This window comes from Sceloporus undulatus, chromosome 1 (assembly GCF_019175285.1).
Source record: "Sceloporus undulatus isolate JIND9_A2432 ecotype Alabama chromosome 1, SceUnd_v1.1, whole genome shotgun sequence".
Classification (NCBI taxonomy): Eukaryota; Metazoa; Chordata; class Lepidosauria; order Squamata; family Phrynosomatidae; genus Sceloporus; species Sceloporus undulatus.
The window spans coordinates 327,836,653-327,852,310 of record NC_056522.1 but is presented as its reverse complement, the minus strand read 5'-3'; the positions used below and the strand labels follow the sequence as shown (position 1 = coordinate 327,852,310).

General features: G+C 39.2%; 1 protein-coding gene across 5 annotated transcripts in view; it reads left to right on the top strand.

Annotated features, from left to right (window-relative positions):
• STXBP6 (syntaxin binding protein 6) overlaps positions 1-4,398 on the top strand; it is a 179,696-nt gene extending 175,298 nt beyond the window's left edge. For 4 of the 5 annotated variants that reach the window (XM_042438156.1, XM_042438164.1, XM_042438148.1 and 1 more), the window contains exon 6: positions 1,058-1,257. In XM_042438156.1, coding sequence (XP_042294090.1) covers positions 1,058-1,081 — 24 coding nt within the window. In that variant the 3' untranslated portion in view covers positions 1,082-1,257. Of the gene's footprint in view, positions 1-1,057 lie in introns of all 5 variants that reach the window. The other variant, XM_042438139.1, reaches the window with a different exon arrangement.
• Positions 4,399-15,658: the final 11,260 nt, after the last annotated feature.

The window sequence follows — 15,658 nt, the reverse complement described above, 5'->3', positions numbered from 1 at the left end:
GAAGCAAAGGAAAACAGTGCCAGAAAAAATACAAAATTCGAGCAGGCATAACTGTTTGTGCTCATACTAAAGGCTTCATGGGTGAGAGAATATAAAGGGGGTGCGAGTGCCTCCAGAATAGATGACATTCTTGCCTTTCACCAGGGGATGGTTCCTTTTTTAATAAGTATTAAAGTACAGTACAGTAGTTACATTGATTCGTGGATAACTTGATGCGGGTTTTCGGAGTCAGTTTTTTACTAAGATTTCTAGACTTATACATGAGTATATACAATACATCTTATTTTTACTATAAAAAATAAATAAAACAGCACTCACATAATCTCCAGTGATGGTTAGGAGGATGATAAGCAAGAGTCTATATGTCTTTGTTCTTCCCCTTGTAGTATCATTTTATTAAAAAAAAAATCCTGTGTTTTGGGAAAATTCTTGAAACAAAGATTACACAACATGGTTTGATCCTTCTTTGCAATCCCAAGTTAGGGAGATAAACCAAACTCCACATTTCATTCTTTACTTGAAGTGGAAGTGAGGGAACTTACTTCTATTTACTTTAGCATGCCATTTTCTGTAGAGTAGGTACAGGGAATCACCTACTAGATGTTTTGGATTTCTAGAAACTCCAGTCAGCACAAATAGTTGTAAGAGTTGTAGTTCAGGATACTGTAACTTGAAGAGCCAAGACTCCTGGTATATAGTTTAGAATGGTTTTGTCAGGCTGTCATTGTACTTAATATCTCTTTGTGATCTTCATAATTGGATATTATTTACTACAAATGAATAATATTTTAGAATATTTTCTAGTTTCTCTTGCTAGAGCTTCAACCACTTCTCTTTGAAGGTACATTCAAAGAGCATGAAAGCAACTAGATGTTCTTGTTTGGTGATGGAATGGTCTTTGAATGCTGTAGACAATATAGAAGCATACACTGCGAGAAAGTTTAATGTGTGTTTCAGACAAATACACACTTTTTTGGCATATTACTAAACCATCAATATCTTGCTGTAATTGGAAATAAGTGTTTTAATACATCTCTTTTTCTCTTTTTCTCCCCAGCTTGCCATGAAGCACAAATGCTGAAAATGCCTAATGTAGAGATCTTTCCAAGAGGAACTGAAAAGCTAGGTTCATCTGTTTTTACTGGAGATCCTTTTTCTCACAGTTCAGTTAAACTCAGTTAACTTCAGTTGTTATGTAGGAAATAAGTTGCATTCCTACCCTTTCTATTGCTAAGCCATTCTGCAATATCTCCATTTTTTAAAAAAAAAACATATTTAAAGTAAGAGGCGGTGTTAACATGGAAATAGGACCAAAGGATATATTGAACTGCATGTATCTGCAGCACCCCACTGTTCCCAGAAGTAAGGAAGAAAAAATAAATTGAGCTACAAGAAAGATTACTGAATAAAAATAAAATCCAACCAGCTGTTTCATAATAGTCTTTGCAGTTACACAGCTTATTCCTCCTGTCACTGGGCAAAGCCAAGTGGTTTGATATTAAAAAACAGCCTGTGATTTCGTTTGTGCCATTTTTACTAAACATATTTTGCATGAGCCATCACCAGCAATACAGTACAGATTTGAATGTGAGATGTTGCCCTTTTGTCAACATTGCATTCCTTTGTTTCTGCTTTCTGCATGTATGATTTAGATTCTACAATAATATCACCAGGAATGCACAGTTCAGATATGAAGTCCTAAGAAAAATCTGATTACATTTCTAATCAGGAATTTAGCAGCAAAATTATAGAAGGGCTTTTTTTTTCTTTTAAAATTACATTTAAAAAAAACTTTAAAACCTATAGAGCTAATGCAGTGTTAATGTTAAATAGAGTAGAGCACTGAAATCAGGAGACCTATATTAAGTATTCATTTCAGTGACTTTCTTCTATAGAGCAGTAATGTTGGGTTTAACCCCATAATATGCCAGAATAATTTCGTGATTTTAATATAACTCGAAACAGTCCAAGTGTCTGCAGTTCTACTGCTGTCAGACATGCTTCAGCTTTACTGGACTCTGTTTTTCTCATCATTTGTTGTCTGTCCCTTGTTGGCAAGAGAAGGAAAAAGACATGGTTCCACTTGGTGTCACTGAGAAAGGATCATATTAATTCTAGAGTAAAACATAATGAAATATACTTCACTACCTTAACAGTTTGTTTAGTAAAAACACTTGCCAAAAACATCCTATTTCACATTTGTTATGAAGTTACGCTTTCTAATCTATCAAGACCAATACATGTTCAGATGCCTCTTGGATTGGGTACTTCACAAATGGGAACTGCACAATAAAGTTGCTGGTATTGGAGCTCTGTATCCCGAATTTAGATGAGGGTTTCCTATGGAGTTCCCAACACTTGATGTGGATGAACATACCTTCAACATACCTTGAACATGAAGTCAGTTCTGTTAGCTACAATCAGTCACTTAGGATATTCAGTGTGAAGGCAGGCAAGAGGAAGGGTATAAAGTCCAGGCCATTCTCCCATAGCAGGTAAAATTGAATGAGAGCCTGGATTCTGTCATCCCCTCTAATATCACTGAACATATGCTGGGCTGAGTCAACAGCATGCCGATCCATGCTGCATCTGTGAAACTATGGATCAGCATCATGTTGTACATTCATTTCCTAGCTAATTTTCTATTCAAATTTTTTTGCCTGTATTTGAAATTTTTCCTAATGAGAATTTTATACCCAAAAAACTTATGTAAGCAGATGCTACTACATCACGGATGTCAATTGGAACAGGTAATAATAGGAGTCCAGCGGAAAAGAAAGGCTTGTAGATAATGAAGAAGGTCTTATTTGTACAGGTATAACAAAAGAAGCAGCTTTTAATACAGAGGATTGCTAAACCAACATAGGGAGGAAATCCAGTTAATCAGATTAATGCACAACATATGTGGGTATACCACCAAAATAGAAATTGTGTACAACCAACAGAATGTTTTCATGCACAACTGTAGATGGCTTAACAGCAAAACCCCGCCAACCAAACATTTTACAAACCAGAATAATTTATTTGTTTTGAAATGATGGCTCCCCTGTTTCAGTCATCACTCAAATGCCAAATATCTTAATAAGGTCTCCCCCAAGAGATTGATGTCTTTTGAAATTAGATTTGCAATAAAGAATGAAACATTTTCTTTTATAAAATATTATTGCACAGCTTTCCCAAAGCAAAGTGTATGCTATTATTTCATTACCCTTGCTAGTTAAAATGAAAATGTATAGGCAATTGGAATACAAATTGGACATGCTCCCATACTCCCATAATACATTCACAGTGTCAGTTTGGCTCCAGTGTTAACAATTCATCTAGGATAATAGAAGGGTTTGCCTGTAGTGCTCATTGCATACAAGCCAAGAGGGAGTAAGCTTTTTGTCATGCTAATCCTATACAGCTGGGTTTGGAACTGAATGGCACAACCCCATGGGCAGGACTAATCAGATGGGCCTTTATGCCCAGTTGCATCCTTCAACATACACACACACAACCCTATCAAATAGCAACTGCCATGTGGCCATAGATCCAAAGAGGTCTCAGATTAAATCCCCAGCAGGCATCAATAAAGATTAGGTAACATGATACTGTATATCATGACAACTATTTTTACTAAGTTCCAGGTTTTTTTATTTTTAAACTAGGAATCATTATTGAATGTTCATGATTTCATTATTTATTTTGCACATTTTTGCACATTTTAAAAAAAATGTCAGCTAAATGATACATGTGGCTTCTTGTCAGAATAGGGCTTATTTTCAAACTGCCAAACAAAACCCTAATAATTCCATCAAACTGGTGCATCAAAAAGGTAGATCTTAATTTTTTTTCTGCTTTTAAATAAATTTATGTTACATGGTATTTCCTTAGGATAAGTAGAAGCAAGCGTGCTGACATCCAATGCCGAAGATAAATGTAATAGTGTTAAAATGTCCTCCTGGAGAATAGCTGTAGTAATACAATTCTAGTATTAGATATTTGTGTACATAAAGTATACAGTAATTCAGGTTAATGTTTCATATTCATAAATGTATTTGTACCAAGTAAGAAGATCAATAGTTTCCTTATTACCTTTTTAAAAGTTCTGTAAAGAATATTACATTCATAACTAGACTTAAGACTGTCATAGCTACAAAATCTGTCTTGATGGCCTTTTTCTGTGGCTAGCAAAACATTGTGCATTAATGTGAAAATGTTATCAGAATTTACTCTCTTAAAAAGTGGTCTTAAAGTTTGTTTTGCTTTGATATGCCAAAATTGTAATACTTGCTGTTATTTCTCAGGAGTCATAAGGATATAGCAAAACTTCTTGTGGCATTCTGAAATAAACTGGACCATTTATTTTTTGCAAACCCCTTTCTTTGCCATTAAATGTTTTGTCATTAAACAAAACACTATTCTTCTACATTATTTGGTGGGTTTGGGTATGGACTCGTAACTGCACATGGCAGTTTCTAGAACAAAGGGAGAAATCATTTTGCCCTCCAGGTGTCATTGCACTGCAGCTTCCCCTAAAAAAAATCTGGCCAACACAGCTGATAAGAAGTCTTGGAACTAATACTACAGCATCATCTGGATGGCTATATCATCATCTGGAGGGTTATATGTTCCCACCTCTGTGGTAGAGGAAGCTTCTGATTTCACACATATCCTCCTGGTCTAAATCAAATGTGTGTATAATCCAAAGACTGGACTGTATCTTCTAGTGTTTCTCACCATTGGCAGTGTTGGTTAGGTCTGGTGGAGCTACAGTCCAGCAACCATCTACAGGGCTGCTCTTTGCTAAACTGGGATACAAGTCCTTTTGAAAAAATTAATGGGAGAAATACATTCTGGAATGAAGGTCTGCAAACACACACATGTACACAAGGGCTTATTCATACATCCCTTATGGATACATTAAACCCATTTCTTTGTTGGTTAACCAGCAATTTCAGACTCACATCAAGCCAGTCCAGTGGATTTTGTGGTGATGTTCTACCTTACCTTGTCTTAGAGGCAACAGGGCAAGATATTTTTTCCCTATGATTGACCCAAGTATGCATGTGTTCTCCATTGTCCTCCCATCTTTGATGTCTCAGGACCTGTGTGCAGAAGTTACCCTGTCCCATTAATCACCCATTCCACCTACATGTGCACATTACTATGGATAGATTAAAATGTGATGCAAGCCCCGTGCATATGTTCCGTCCATATAGTCCATGTCCTCAAAAAAAGCTTACCAGAGTGGATTGCATTAATAAGTCCTACATGTGTACATTTTATGAAGACATGGACATTTTTGTGCCTCAGCAGCTACAATCCATGGTGAACTGGCTTATGTGGGTGAACATACTATACCTACATACATTCTTTCCATTACCTCTTTCCTTTTTATCAGTGTAAAACCTTAGCTTGTATTTCTTTCTTTTGCTGCTGGCAGAAGTGCCTGATAAAATACATATTTGGGATTTGTATGGAATCAGCCATTCAAATTGAAGGTTTCACGGCTCTCTTTTATTTTACATATATGCCTTAACTAAATGATTTGCACAGTATTGGCCATTGGCAGTGATGGGTAGTTCAGACTGACAACAAAAAATATGATTCTGATCTGAAATTATGTAGTTTCTCCAAGAAGAAGCTGGTTGCTGAAGAATTTCACCTTTTACACTACATCATTCAGCATTATAGTGGTTTCTAGTTCACCTAATACTGTAAATAGCCATATTACTAAAAGATATATTACCCATGTGTTCCATGCACAGTGTGAATTGTTGCTGAATCCATTTGCCCAACTGAAAAATGAAAGCACTGCAGCTATCAATGCTCATGGTGCTCAACTACATTGCTGAATGTTATGAATGCAAGTTGCAGTTTATCCCTTTTAATAAATGGCTACTGCAAGTTCTCCTGCTTCTCGAAATATTTGGACATTTTGAATTGGGATGTTGGCCATGTACAAACTATGATATGACAAAATTACAATTTATGGTATGTAATGTTTTGTGTGGTTCCTATAAAACTGTAAAACTACAATTTTGTTTTCATAATAAAGATTTTAATAAGTATATGAATATTGACTTCCATTGTTATATTTTTGGATGCCTCGTGTACTACTTATTGTAGGGTCATTAAAATGTAATAACTTTCTGTAAACTAGTTTGTCAATAAAAATATTTTTGGGGTGCTAAGAATGAAGTTGACAAATTGCAGTTTATATATAATTCAGTATCCAAATTCTTGTCTTCTGTGTATTGAAGCTACAACAGGTTTAGAACAAGATGTCCTTTTGGAAAATGTTTTAGGTTCTTGCAGGCCTGGCTCAAATCTCTTCTCTTAACAGCCAGTTCATGAATTCATGTAATTATTATTATTATTATTAATATCCCGCCTCTCTACAAAATGCAATCGAGGCGGCTTACAAGATTAAAAATATACAATCCGAACCCTCAACCCACTCACCCCTTAAAATACAGTTAAACAATGTAGAATTTAAAACATAAAACATACTTAAAAACAATACAATAACTGTGGTGAAGTCAGAGGTCAGCAATTAGATTTTCCTTTTGATAGCCGGAGAACTATTCAGGAAAGGCCTTCTGGAAGAGATCCATCTTTATAGCTTTATTAAAGCTGTTTAGAGTGGTAATATGACGGATCTTGTCCGGCAGGCCATTCTACAGTTTAGGAGCTACAGCTGAAAAGGTCCTGTGGGAGATCGTAGACAGCCTGTTTTACAAGGCTGTAACAGATTTTAGATCCTCAGGGATCTTCCATATAAGACGGTCCTGGAGATAGGTTGGACCCAAGCCATTTAGGGCTTTAAAGGTAATAACCAACACCTTGTACTGGGCCCAGAAACTGATGGGCAGCCAGTGGGATTGGTGTTATATGGTCTCTTCTGGATGTACCAGAGACCAATCTGGCTGCCATGTTCTGAACTAATTGAAGTTTATGGACCAAGCACGAGGGTAGAGTGCATTGCAAAATCAAGGCGTGAGGTTACCAGCGCATGTACTACAGACTCAAGGTTCCTGACTTCCAGGAAAGGGCACAGCTGGCGTATCAGCCGAAGCTGATAACAGGCGCTCCTGACCGTCGCATTCACCTGATTTGTCATGTGAAGCGACGAATCTAGGAGCACCCCCAGACTGTGAACACAGTCCTTTGAGGAAAGTGTGACCCTTTCTAGGACTGGAGGTTGTATCCCAATACCTGGGTTTGGAGCCAATACCATAAGTACCTCACTTTTGTCTGGATTCAGCTTCAATTTGTTTTCCCTCATCCAATCCATTACTGCCTTAAGACAGTGATTGAGAGGCGAGACACCATCTGAAGTCAAAGCTGAAGACCAAGACATGGAGAAGTGTATCTGGGTGTCATCAGCGTACTGATAACACCCCGCCCCATGCCTCCAGATAATCTCTCCCAGTGGCTTCATGTAAATGTTGAAAAGCATCGAGGACAGGATGACACCTTGTGGGATGCCACAATTAAGCTCCTTCCTTGCTGAGCAACTGTCCCCGAGCACCACCTTCTGGAATCTACCCGAGAGGAAGGAACGGAACCACTGGAGCGCAGTGCCTCCTATTCCTAACCCTCTCAGGCAGTTCAAGAGGATGTCATGATCTATAGTGTCAAATGCTGCTGAGAGGTCCAGTAGCACCAGCAGGGTCACACTACCCCTATCGATGTCCAGACAAAGGTCATCAGCTAAGGCAACCATGACAGTCTCCACCCCAAATCCCGTCCTAAAGCCAGTTTAAATGGATCAAGATAATTGGTTTCCTCCAAGACAGCTTGGAGTTGAAGAGCAACCACCCTCTCGATCACCTTGCTCAAAAATGATAGTAAAGAGACTGGCCTGTAGTTCTTCATATCCAGGGGGTCAAGGGAAGGTTTTTTCAGGAATGGCCTAACCGCCGCTTCCTTCAAACAGGATGGAACATGACTCTCCCTAAGGGATGCATTGAAGATGTCCCTTAAGAACACCTTCAAGGCATTTCCCCCCTGGACAGCCAGCCACGAAGGGCAAGGGTCGAGAAGGCAAGTGGTTTTCCTCACTCTACCAAGGAGCTTGTCCATGTCATCAGTACTTACAGATTGAAATTGATCCAGTATAACCGTATCAGTGGAGTTGCTGGACACCTCATCAGTTGATTCTGTTATAACTCTGGCGTCCAAGTCGGCTCTTATCTGAGAGATTTTATCGACAAAGTAGTTGTTAAATGCATCACAGCAGGCCGTTGGCTTAAGTAAAGGGTTCTGCACAGACAGAACCTGTGTCAGTTCCCTCACCACCCTAAACAGCTCTGCTGGATGTGACTCTGCAGACACAATACATGCAGAGGAGAAAGCTCTCTGTGCTGCACGTATTGCCTCTCTATAGGAAAGAAGGAAATTCCTATGACAAGTCCTGTCAGATAAGAGTCGAGTTTTTCGCCAGATGTGCTCTAGTCGTTCAACCTCAGTTCTGGAATGTTTTGTATTCAGTGTGACCATAGATCTGTAGGCACATCCAACTCTTCTAGTTCCCATCATCCTACTTGCTTTACCCTAATATCTCCTAGAATCATGAAATGTACAGATAGTCCATCTCTGGGATTATCTCCCAGGGATGGAGGAACAGAGCACTGGAGGTTTTGAAATGCTTGTTTTCTTTTACATGTTGAGTAGAGTTCTTCCCTATACATCTTCTCTTGCCAAAGTAGAACCCCCAAATGACACTTTATAGAACCAGTCAGGGGACTGTTGTAAACTGCGGAGGATTCTTTCAAGTTGAACATTGGCCTTGGACATCCATAGTGTGTGTCCATCTTCAAAATCTTTTTGATATATCTAACAATTGTGGGCAAAGAAATCTTGTAGCACCTTTGAGACTGCAAAAACAAAAAATTGTAGCATAAGCTTTCATAGATTTGGCCTACTTGTCTTGGGCCTGAATTACTGCATCTCCCCATATAATCCGCCCCGCACACTCAGAACAACCGGGAAGAACTTGCTGGAAATCCCACCTTCTAAATATGTTATTACATCCCAGATGGCCTTCTCAGTAGCGACCCCACAAATCTGGAATAATCTTCCCGACAAGCTCCGCCTTATCACCCCCCTGGAAACATTTAAAAAGAGGCTTAAAACCTTCCTCTTCTGTCAAGCCTTCCCCGCACATGAAGTCAGTTCTGTTAGCTACAATCAGTCACTTAGCTATTCAGTGTGAAGACAGGCAAGAGGAAGGGTATAAGTCCAGGCCATTCTCCCATAGTAGGTAAAATTGAATGAGGCCTGGATTCTGTCATCCCCTCTAAATCACTGAACAATGCTGGGCTGAGTCAACAGCATGCCGATCCATGCTGCATCTGTGAAACTATGGATCAGCATCATGTTGTACATTCATTCCTAGCTAATTTCTATTCAAAATTTTTTGCCTGTATTTGAAATTTTTCCTAATGGAGTTTTATACCCAAAAAACCTATGTAAGCAGATGCTACTACATCACGGATGTCAATTGGAACAGGTAATATAGGAGTCAGCGGAAAAGAAAGGCTTGTAGATAATGAAGAAGGTCTTATTTGTAACAGGTATACAAAAGAAGCAGCTTTTAATACAGAGGATTGCAACCCAACAATAGGGAGGAAATCCAGTTAATCAGATTAATGCACAAACTATGTGGGTATACCACCAAAATAGAAATTGTGTACAACAAACAGAATGTTTTCATGCACAACTGTAGATGGCTTAACAGAAAAACCCCCCAACCAAACATTTTACAAACCAGAATAATTTATTTGTTTTGAATGATGGCTCCCTGTTTCAGCATCACTCAAATGCCAAATATCTTAATAGGTCTCCCCCAAGGATTGAGTCTTTTGAAATTAGATTGCAGTAAAGAATGAAACATTTTCTTTTATAAAATATTATTGCACAGCTTTCCCAAAGCAAAGTGGTATGCTATTATTCATTCCTTGCTAGTTAAAAGAAAATGTATAGGCAATTGGAATACAATTGGACATGCTCCCATACTCCCATATACATTCACAGTGCAGTTTGGCTCCAGTGTTAACAATTCATCTAGGATAATAGAAGGGTTTGCCTGTAGTGCTCATTGCATACAAGCCAAGAGGGAGTAGCTTTTTGTCATGCTAATCCTATACAGCTGGGTTTGGAACTGAATGGCACAACCCCATGGGCAGGACTAATCAGATGGGCCTTTATGCCCAGTTGCATCCTTCACATACACACACACACAACCCTATCAAATAGCAACTGCCATGTGGCCATAGATCCAAAGAGGTCTCAGAATAAACCCCAGCAGGCTCAAATAAAGATTAGGTAACAGAATAAATGGGATACTGTATATCATAAGAAAACTATTTTTACTAAGTTCCAGGTTTTTTTTTTATTTAAACTAGGATCATTATTGAATGTTCATGATTTCATTATTTATTTTGCACATTTTTGCACATTTTAAAAAAAATGTCAGCTAAATGATACATGTGGCTTCTTGTCAGAATAGGGCTTATTTTCAAACTGCCAAACAAAAACCTAATAATTCCATCAAACTGGTGCATCAAAAAAGGTAGATTAATTTAATTTTTTTTCTGCTTTTAAATAAATTATGTTACTGGTATTCCTTAGGTAAGTAGAAGCAAGCGTGCTGACATCCAATGCCGAAGATAAATGTAATAGTGTTAAAAATGTCCTCCTGGAGAATAGCTGTAGTAATACAATTCTAGTATTAGATATTTGGTACATAAAGTATACAGTAATTCAGGGTAATGTTCATATTCATAAATGTATTTGTACCAAGTAAGAAGATCAATAGTTTCCTTATTACCTTTTTTAAAAGTTCTGTAAAGATATTACATTCATAACTAGACTTAAGATGTCATAGCTACAAAATCTGTCTTGATGGCCTTTTTCTGTGGCTAGCAAAAAACATTGTGCATTAATGTGAAAATGTTATCAGATTACTCTCTTAAGTGGTCTTAAAGTTGTTTTGCTTTAATATGCCAAAATTGTAATACTGCTTGTGTATTTCTCAGGAGTCCATAAGGAATATAGCAAAACTTCTTGTGGCATTCTGAAATAAACTGGACCATTTATTTTTTGCAAACCCCTTTCTTTGCCATTAATTTTTGTCATTAACAAAACACTATTTCTACATTATTTGGTGGGTTTGGGTATGGACTCGTAACTGCACATGGCAGTTCTAGAACAAAGGGAAGAAACATTTTGCCCTCCAGGTGTCATTGCACTGCAGCTTCCCCTAAAAAAAATCTGGCCAACACAGCTGATAAGAAGTCTTGGAACTAATACTAACGCCTCATCTGGAGGGCTATATCATCATCGGGGAGGGTTATATGTTCCCACCTCTGTGGTAGAGGGAGCTTCTGATTTCACACATATCCTCCTGGTCTAAATCAAATGTGTGTATAATCCAAAGACTTACTGTATCTTCTAGTGTTTTCACCATTGGCAGTGTTGTGGTTAGGTCTGGTGTGGAGCTACATCACGCAACCATCTACAGGGCTGCTCTTTGCTAAACTGGAGGATACAAGTCCTTTGAAAAAATTAATGGGGAAATACATTCTGGAATGAAGGCTGCAAACACACACATGTACACAAGGGCTTATATACATCCATTATGGATACATTAAACCCATTTCTTGTTGGTTAACCAGCAATTTCAGACTCACATCAAGCCAGTCCAGTGGATTTTGTGGTGATGTTCTACCTTACCCTTGTCTTAGAGGCAACAGGGCAAGATATTTTTTCCCTATGATTGACCAAGTATGCATGTGTTCTCCATTGTCCTCCCATCTTTGATGTCTCAGGACCTGTGTGCAGAAGTTACCCTGTCCCATTAATCACCCATACACCTACATGGCACATTACTGGATAGATTAAATGTGATGCAAGGCCATGCATATGTTCCGTCCATATAGTCCATGTCCCTCAAAAAAGCTTACCAGAGTGGATTGCATTATAAGAACTACATGTGTACATTTTATGAAGACATGGACATTTGTTGCCTCAGCAGCTACAATCCATGGTGAACTGGCTTATGTGGGTGAACATACTATACCTACTACATTCTTTCCATTACCTTTTCCTTTTATCAGTGTAAAACCTTAGCTTGTATTTTTCTTTTGCTGATGCGCAGAAGTGCCTGATAAAATCATATTGGGTTTTGTATGGAATCAGCCATTCAAATTGAAGGTTTCACGGCTCTCTTTTATTTTTCATATATGCCTTAACTAATGATTTGCACAGTATTGGCCTTGGCAGTGATGGGTAGTTCAGAATGACAACAAAAAATATGATTCTGATCTGGAATTATGTAGTTTCTCCAAGAAGAAGCTGGTTGCTGAAGAATGTCCCTTACTTTACACTACATCATTCAGCATATAGTGGTTTCTAGTTCACCTATACTGTAATAGCCATATTACTAAAAGATATATTACCATGTGTTCCATGCACAGTGTAATTGTTGCTGAACCATTGCCCAAACTGAAAAATGAAAGCACTGCAGCTATCAATGCTGGTGCTCAACTACATTGCTGAGTGTTACGAATGCAGAAGTTGAAGTTATCCCTCTTTAATAATGGCTACTGCAAGTTTCCTGCTTCTCGAAATATTTGGACATTTTGAATTGGGATGTTGCCATGTACAAACTATGATATGACAAAAATTACAATTTATGGTATGTAATGTTTTGTGTGTTCCTATAAAAACTGTAAAACTACAATTTTGTTTCATAATAAGATTTTAATAAGTATATGAATATTGACTTCCATTGTTTATTTTTGGATGCTCGTGTACTACTTATTGTAGGGTCATTAAAATGTATAACTTTCTGTACTAGTTTGTCAATAAAAAATTTTTGGGGTGCTAAGAATGAAGTTGACAAATTGCAGTTTATATATAATTCAGTAACCAAATTCTTGGTCTGTGTGTATTGAAGCTACAACAGGTTAGAACAAGTCCTTTTGGAATGTTTTAGGTTCTTGCAGGCCTGGCTCAAATCTCTTCTCTAACAGCCAGTTCAGTATGAGAATAGTAATTATATATTATTTATTTTAATCCCGCCTCTCTACAAAAAATGCATCGGGGGCGGTACAAGATTAAAAATATACAATCCGAACCCTCAACCCACTCACCCCTTAAAATACAGTTAAACAATGTAGAATTTAAAACATAAAACATACTTAAAAACAATACAATAACTGTGGTGAGTCAGAGGTCACCAATTGATTTTCCTTTTGATAAGCCGGAGGAAAACTATTCAGGAAAGGCCTTCTGGAAGAGATCCATCTTTATAGCTTTATTAAAGCTGTTTAGAGTGGTAATATGACGGATCTTGTCCGGCAAGCCATTTCTACAGTCTAGGAGCTACAGCTGAAAGGTCCTGTGGGAGATCGTAGACAGCCTGTTTTAACAGGCTGTAACAGATTTTAGATCCTCAGGATCTTCCATATAAGACAGTCCTGGAGATTAGGTTGGACCCAAGCCTTTAGGGCTTTAAAGGTAATAACCAACACCTTGTACTGGGCCCAGAAACTGATGGGCAGCCAGTGGGATTGGTGTTATATGGTCTCTTCTGGATGTACCAGGACCAATCTGGCTGCCATGTTCTGAACTAATTGAAGTTTAGGACCAAGCACGAGGGTAGAGTGCATTGCAAAATCAAGGCGTGAGGTTACCAGCGCATGTACTACAGACTCAAGGTTCCTGACTTCCAGGAAAGGGCACAGCTGGCGTATCAGCCGAAGCTGATAACAGGCGCTCCTGACCGTCGCATTCACCGATTTGTCATGTGAAGCGACGAATCTAGGAGACCCCCCAGGCTGTGAACACAGTCCTTGAGGAAAGTGTGACCCTTTCTGGACTGGAGGTTGTATCCCATACCTGGGTTTGGAGCAATACCATAAGTACCTCACTTTTGTCTGGATTCCGCTTCAATTTGTTTTCCCTCATTCAATCATTACTGCCTTAAGACAGTGATTGAGAGGCGAGACACCATCTGAAGTCAAAGCTGAAGACCAAGACATGGAGAGTTATCTGGGTGTCATCAGCGTACTGATAACACCCCGCCCCATGCCTCCAGATAATCTCTCCCAGTGGCTTCATGTAAATGTTGAAAAGCATCGAGGACAGGATGACACTTGTGGGATGCCACAATTAAGCTCCTTCCTTGCTGAGCAACTGTCCCCGAGCACCCCCTCTGGAATCTACCCGAGAGGAAGGAACGGAACCACTGGAGCGCAGTGCCTCCTATTCCTAACCTCTAGGCAGTTCAAGAGGATGTCATGATCTATGTGTCAATGCTGCTGAGGGTCCGGTAGCACCAGCAGGGTCACACTACCCCTTTGATGTCCAGACAAAGGTCATCAGCTAAGGCAACCATGGCAGTCTCCACCCCAAATCCCGTCCTAAAGCCAGTTTAAATGGATCAAGATAATTGGTTTCCTCCAAGACGCTTGGAGTTGAAGAGCAACCACCCTTCTATCACTTGCTCAAAAATGATAGTAAAGAGACTGCCTGTAGTTCTTCATATCCAGGGGGTCAAGGGAAGGTTTTTTTCAGGAATGGCTAACCGCCGCTTCCTTCAAACAGGATGGAACATGACTCTCCCTAAGGGATGCATTGGATGTCCCTTAAGAAAACATTTCAGGCATTTCCCCCTGACCAGCCAGCCACGAGGGCAAGGGTCGAGAGGCAATGGTTTTTCCTCACTCTACCAAGGAGCTTGTCCATGTCATCAGTACTTACAGATTGAAATTGATCCAGTTAACCGTATCAGTGGAGTTGCTGGACACCTCATCAGTTGATCTGTTATAACTCTGGCGTCCAAGTGGCTCTTATCTGAGAGATTTTATCTACAAAGTAGTTGTAAATGCATCACAGCAGGCCGCTTGCTTAAGTAAAGGGTTCTGCATAGGCGAACCTGTGTCAGTTCCCTCACCACCCTAAACAGCTCTGCTGGATGTGACTCTGCAGCACAATACATGCAGAGGAGAAAGCTCTTGTGCTGCACGTATTCCCTCTATAGAAGGAAAGAAGGAAATTCCTATGACAAGTCCTGTCAGATAAGAGTCGAGTTTTTCGCCAGATGTGCTCTAGTCGTTCAACCTCAGTTCTGGAATGTTTTGTATTCAGTGTGACCATAGATCTGTAGGCACATCCAACTCTTCTAGTTCCCATCATCCTACTGCTTTACCCTAATATCTCCTAGAAATCATGAAAGTTACAGATAGTCCATCTCTGGGATTATCTCCCAGGGATGGAGGAACAGAGCACTGGAGGTTTTGAAATGCGTTTTCTTTTACATGTGTGAGTAGGTCTTTCCCTATACATCTTCTCTTGCAAAGTAGAAACCCCCAAATGACACTTTATAGACCAGTCAGGGACTGTTGTAAACTGCGGGGGATTCTTTCAAGTTGAACCTTGGCCTTGGACATCCATAGTGTGTGTCCATCTTCAAATCTTTTGTATATCTAACAATTGTGGGCAAAGAAATCTTGTAGCACCTTGAGACTGCAAAACAAAAAAATTGTAGCCATAGCTTTCATAGATTTGGCCTACTTGTCTTGGGCCTGAATTACTGCATCTCCCCATTTAATCCGCCCCCGCACACTCAGAACAACCGGGAAGAACTTGCTGGAAATCC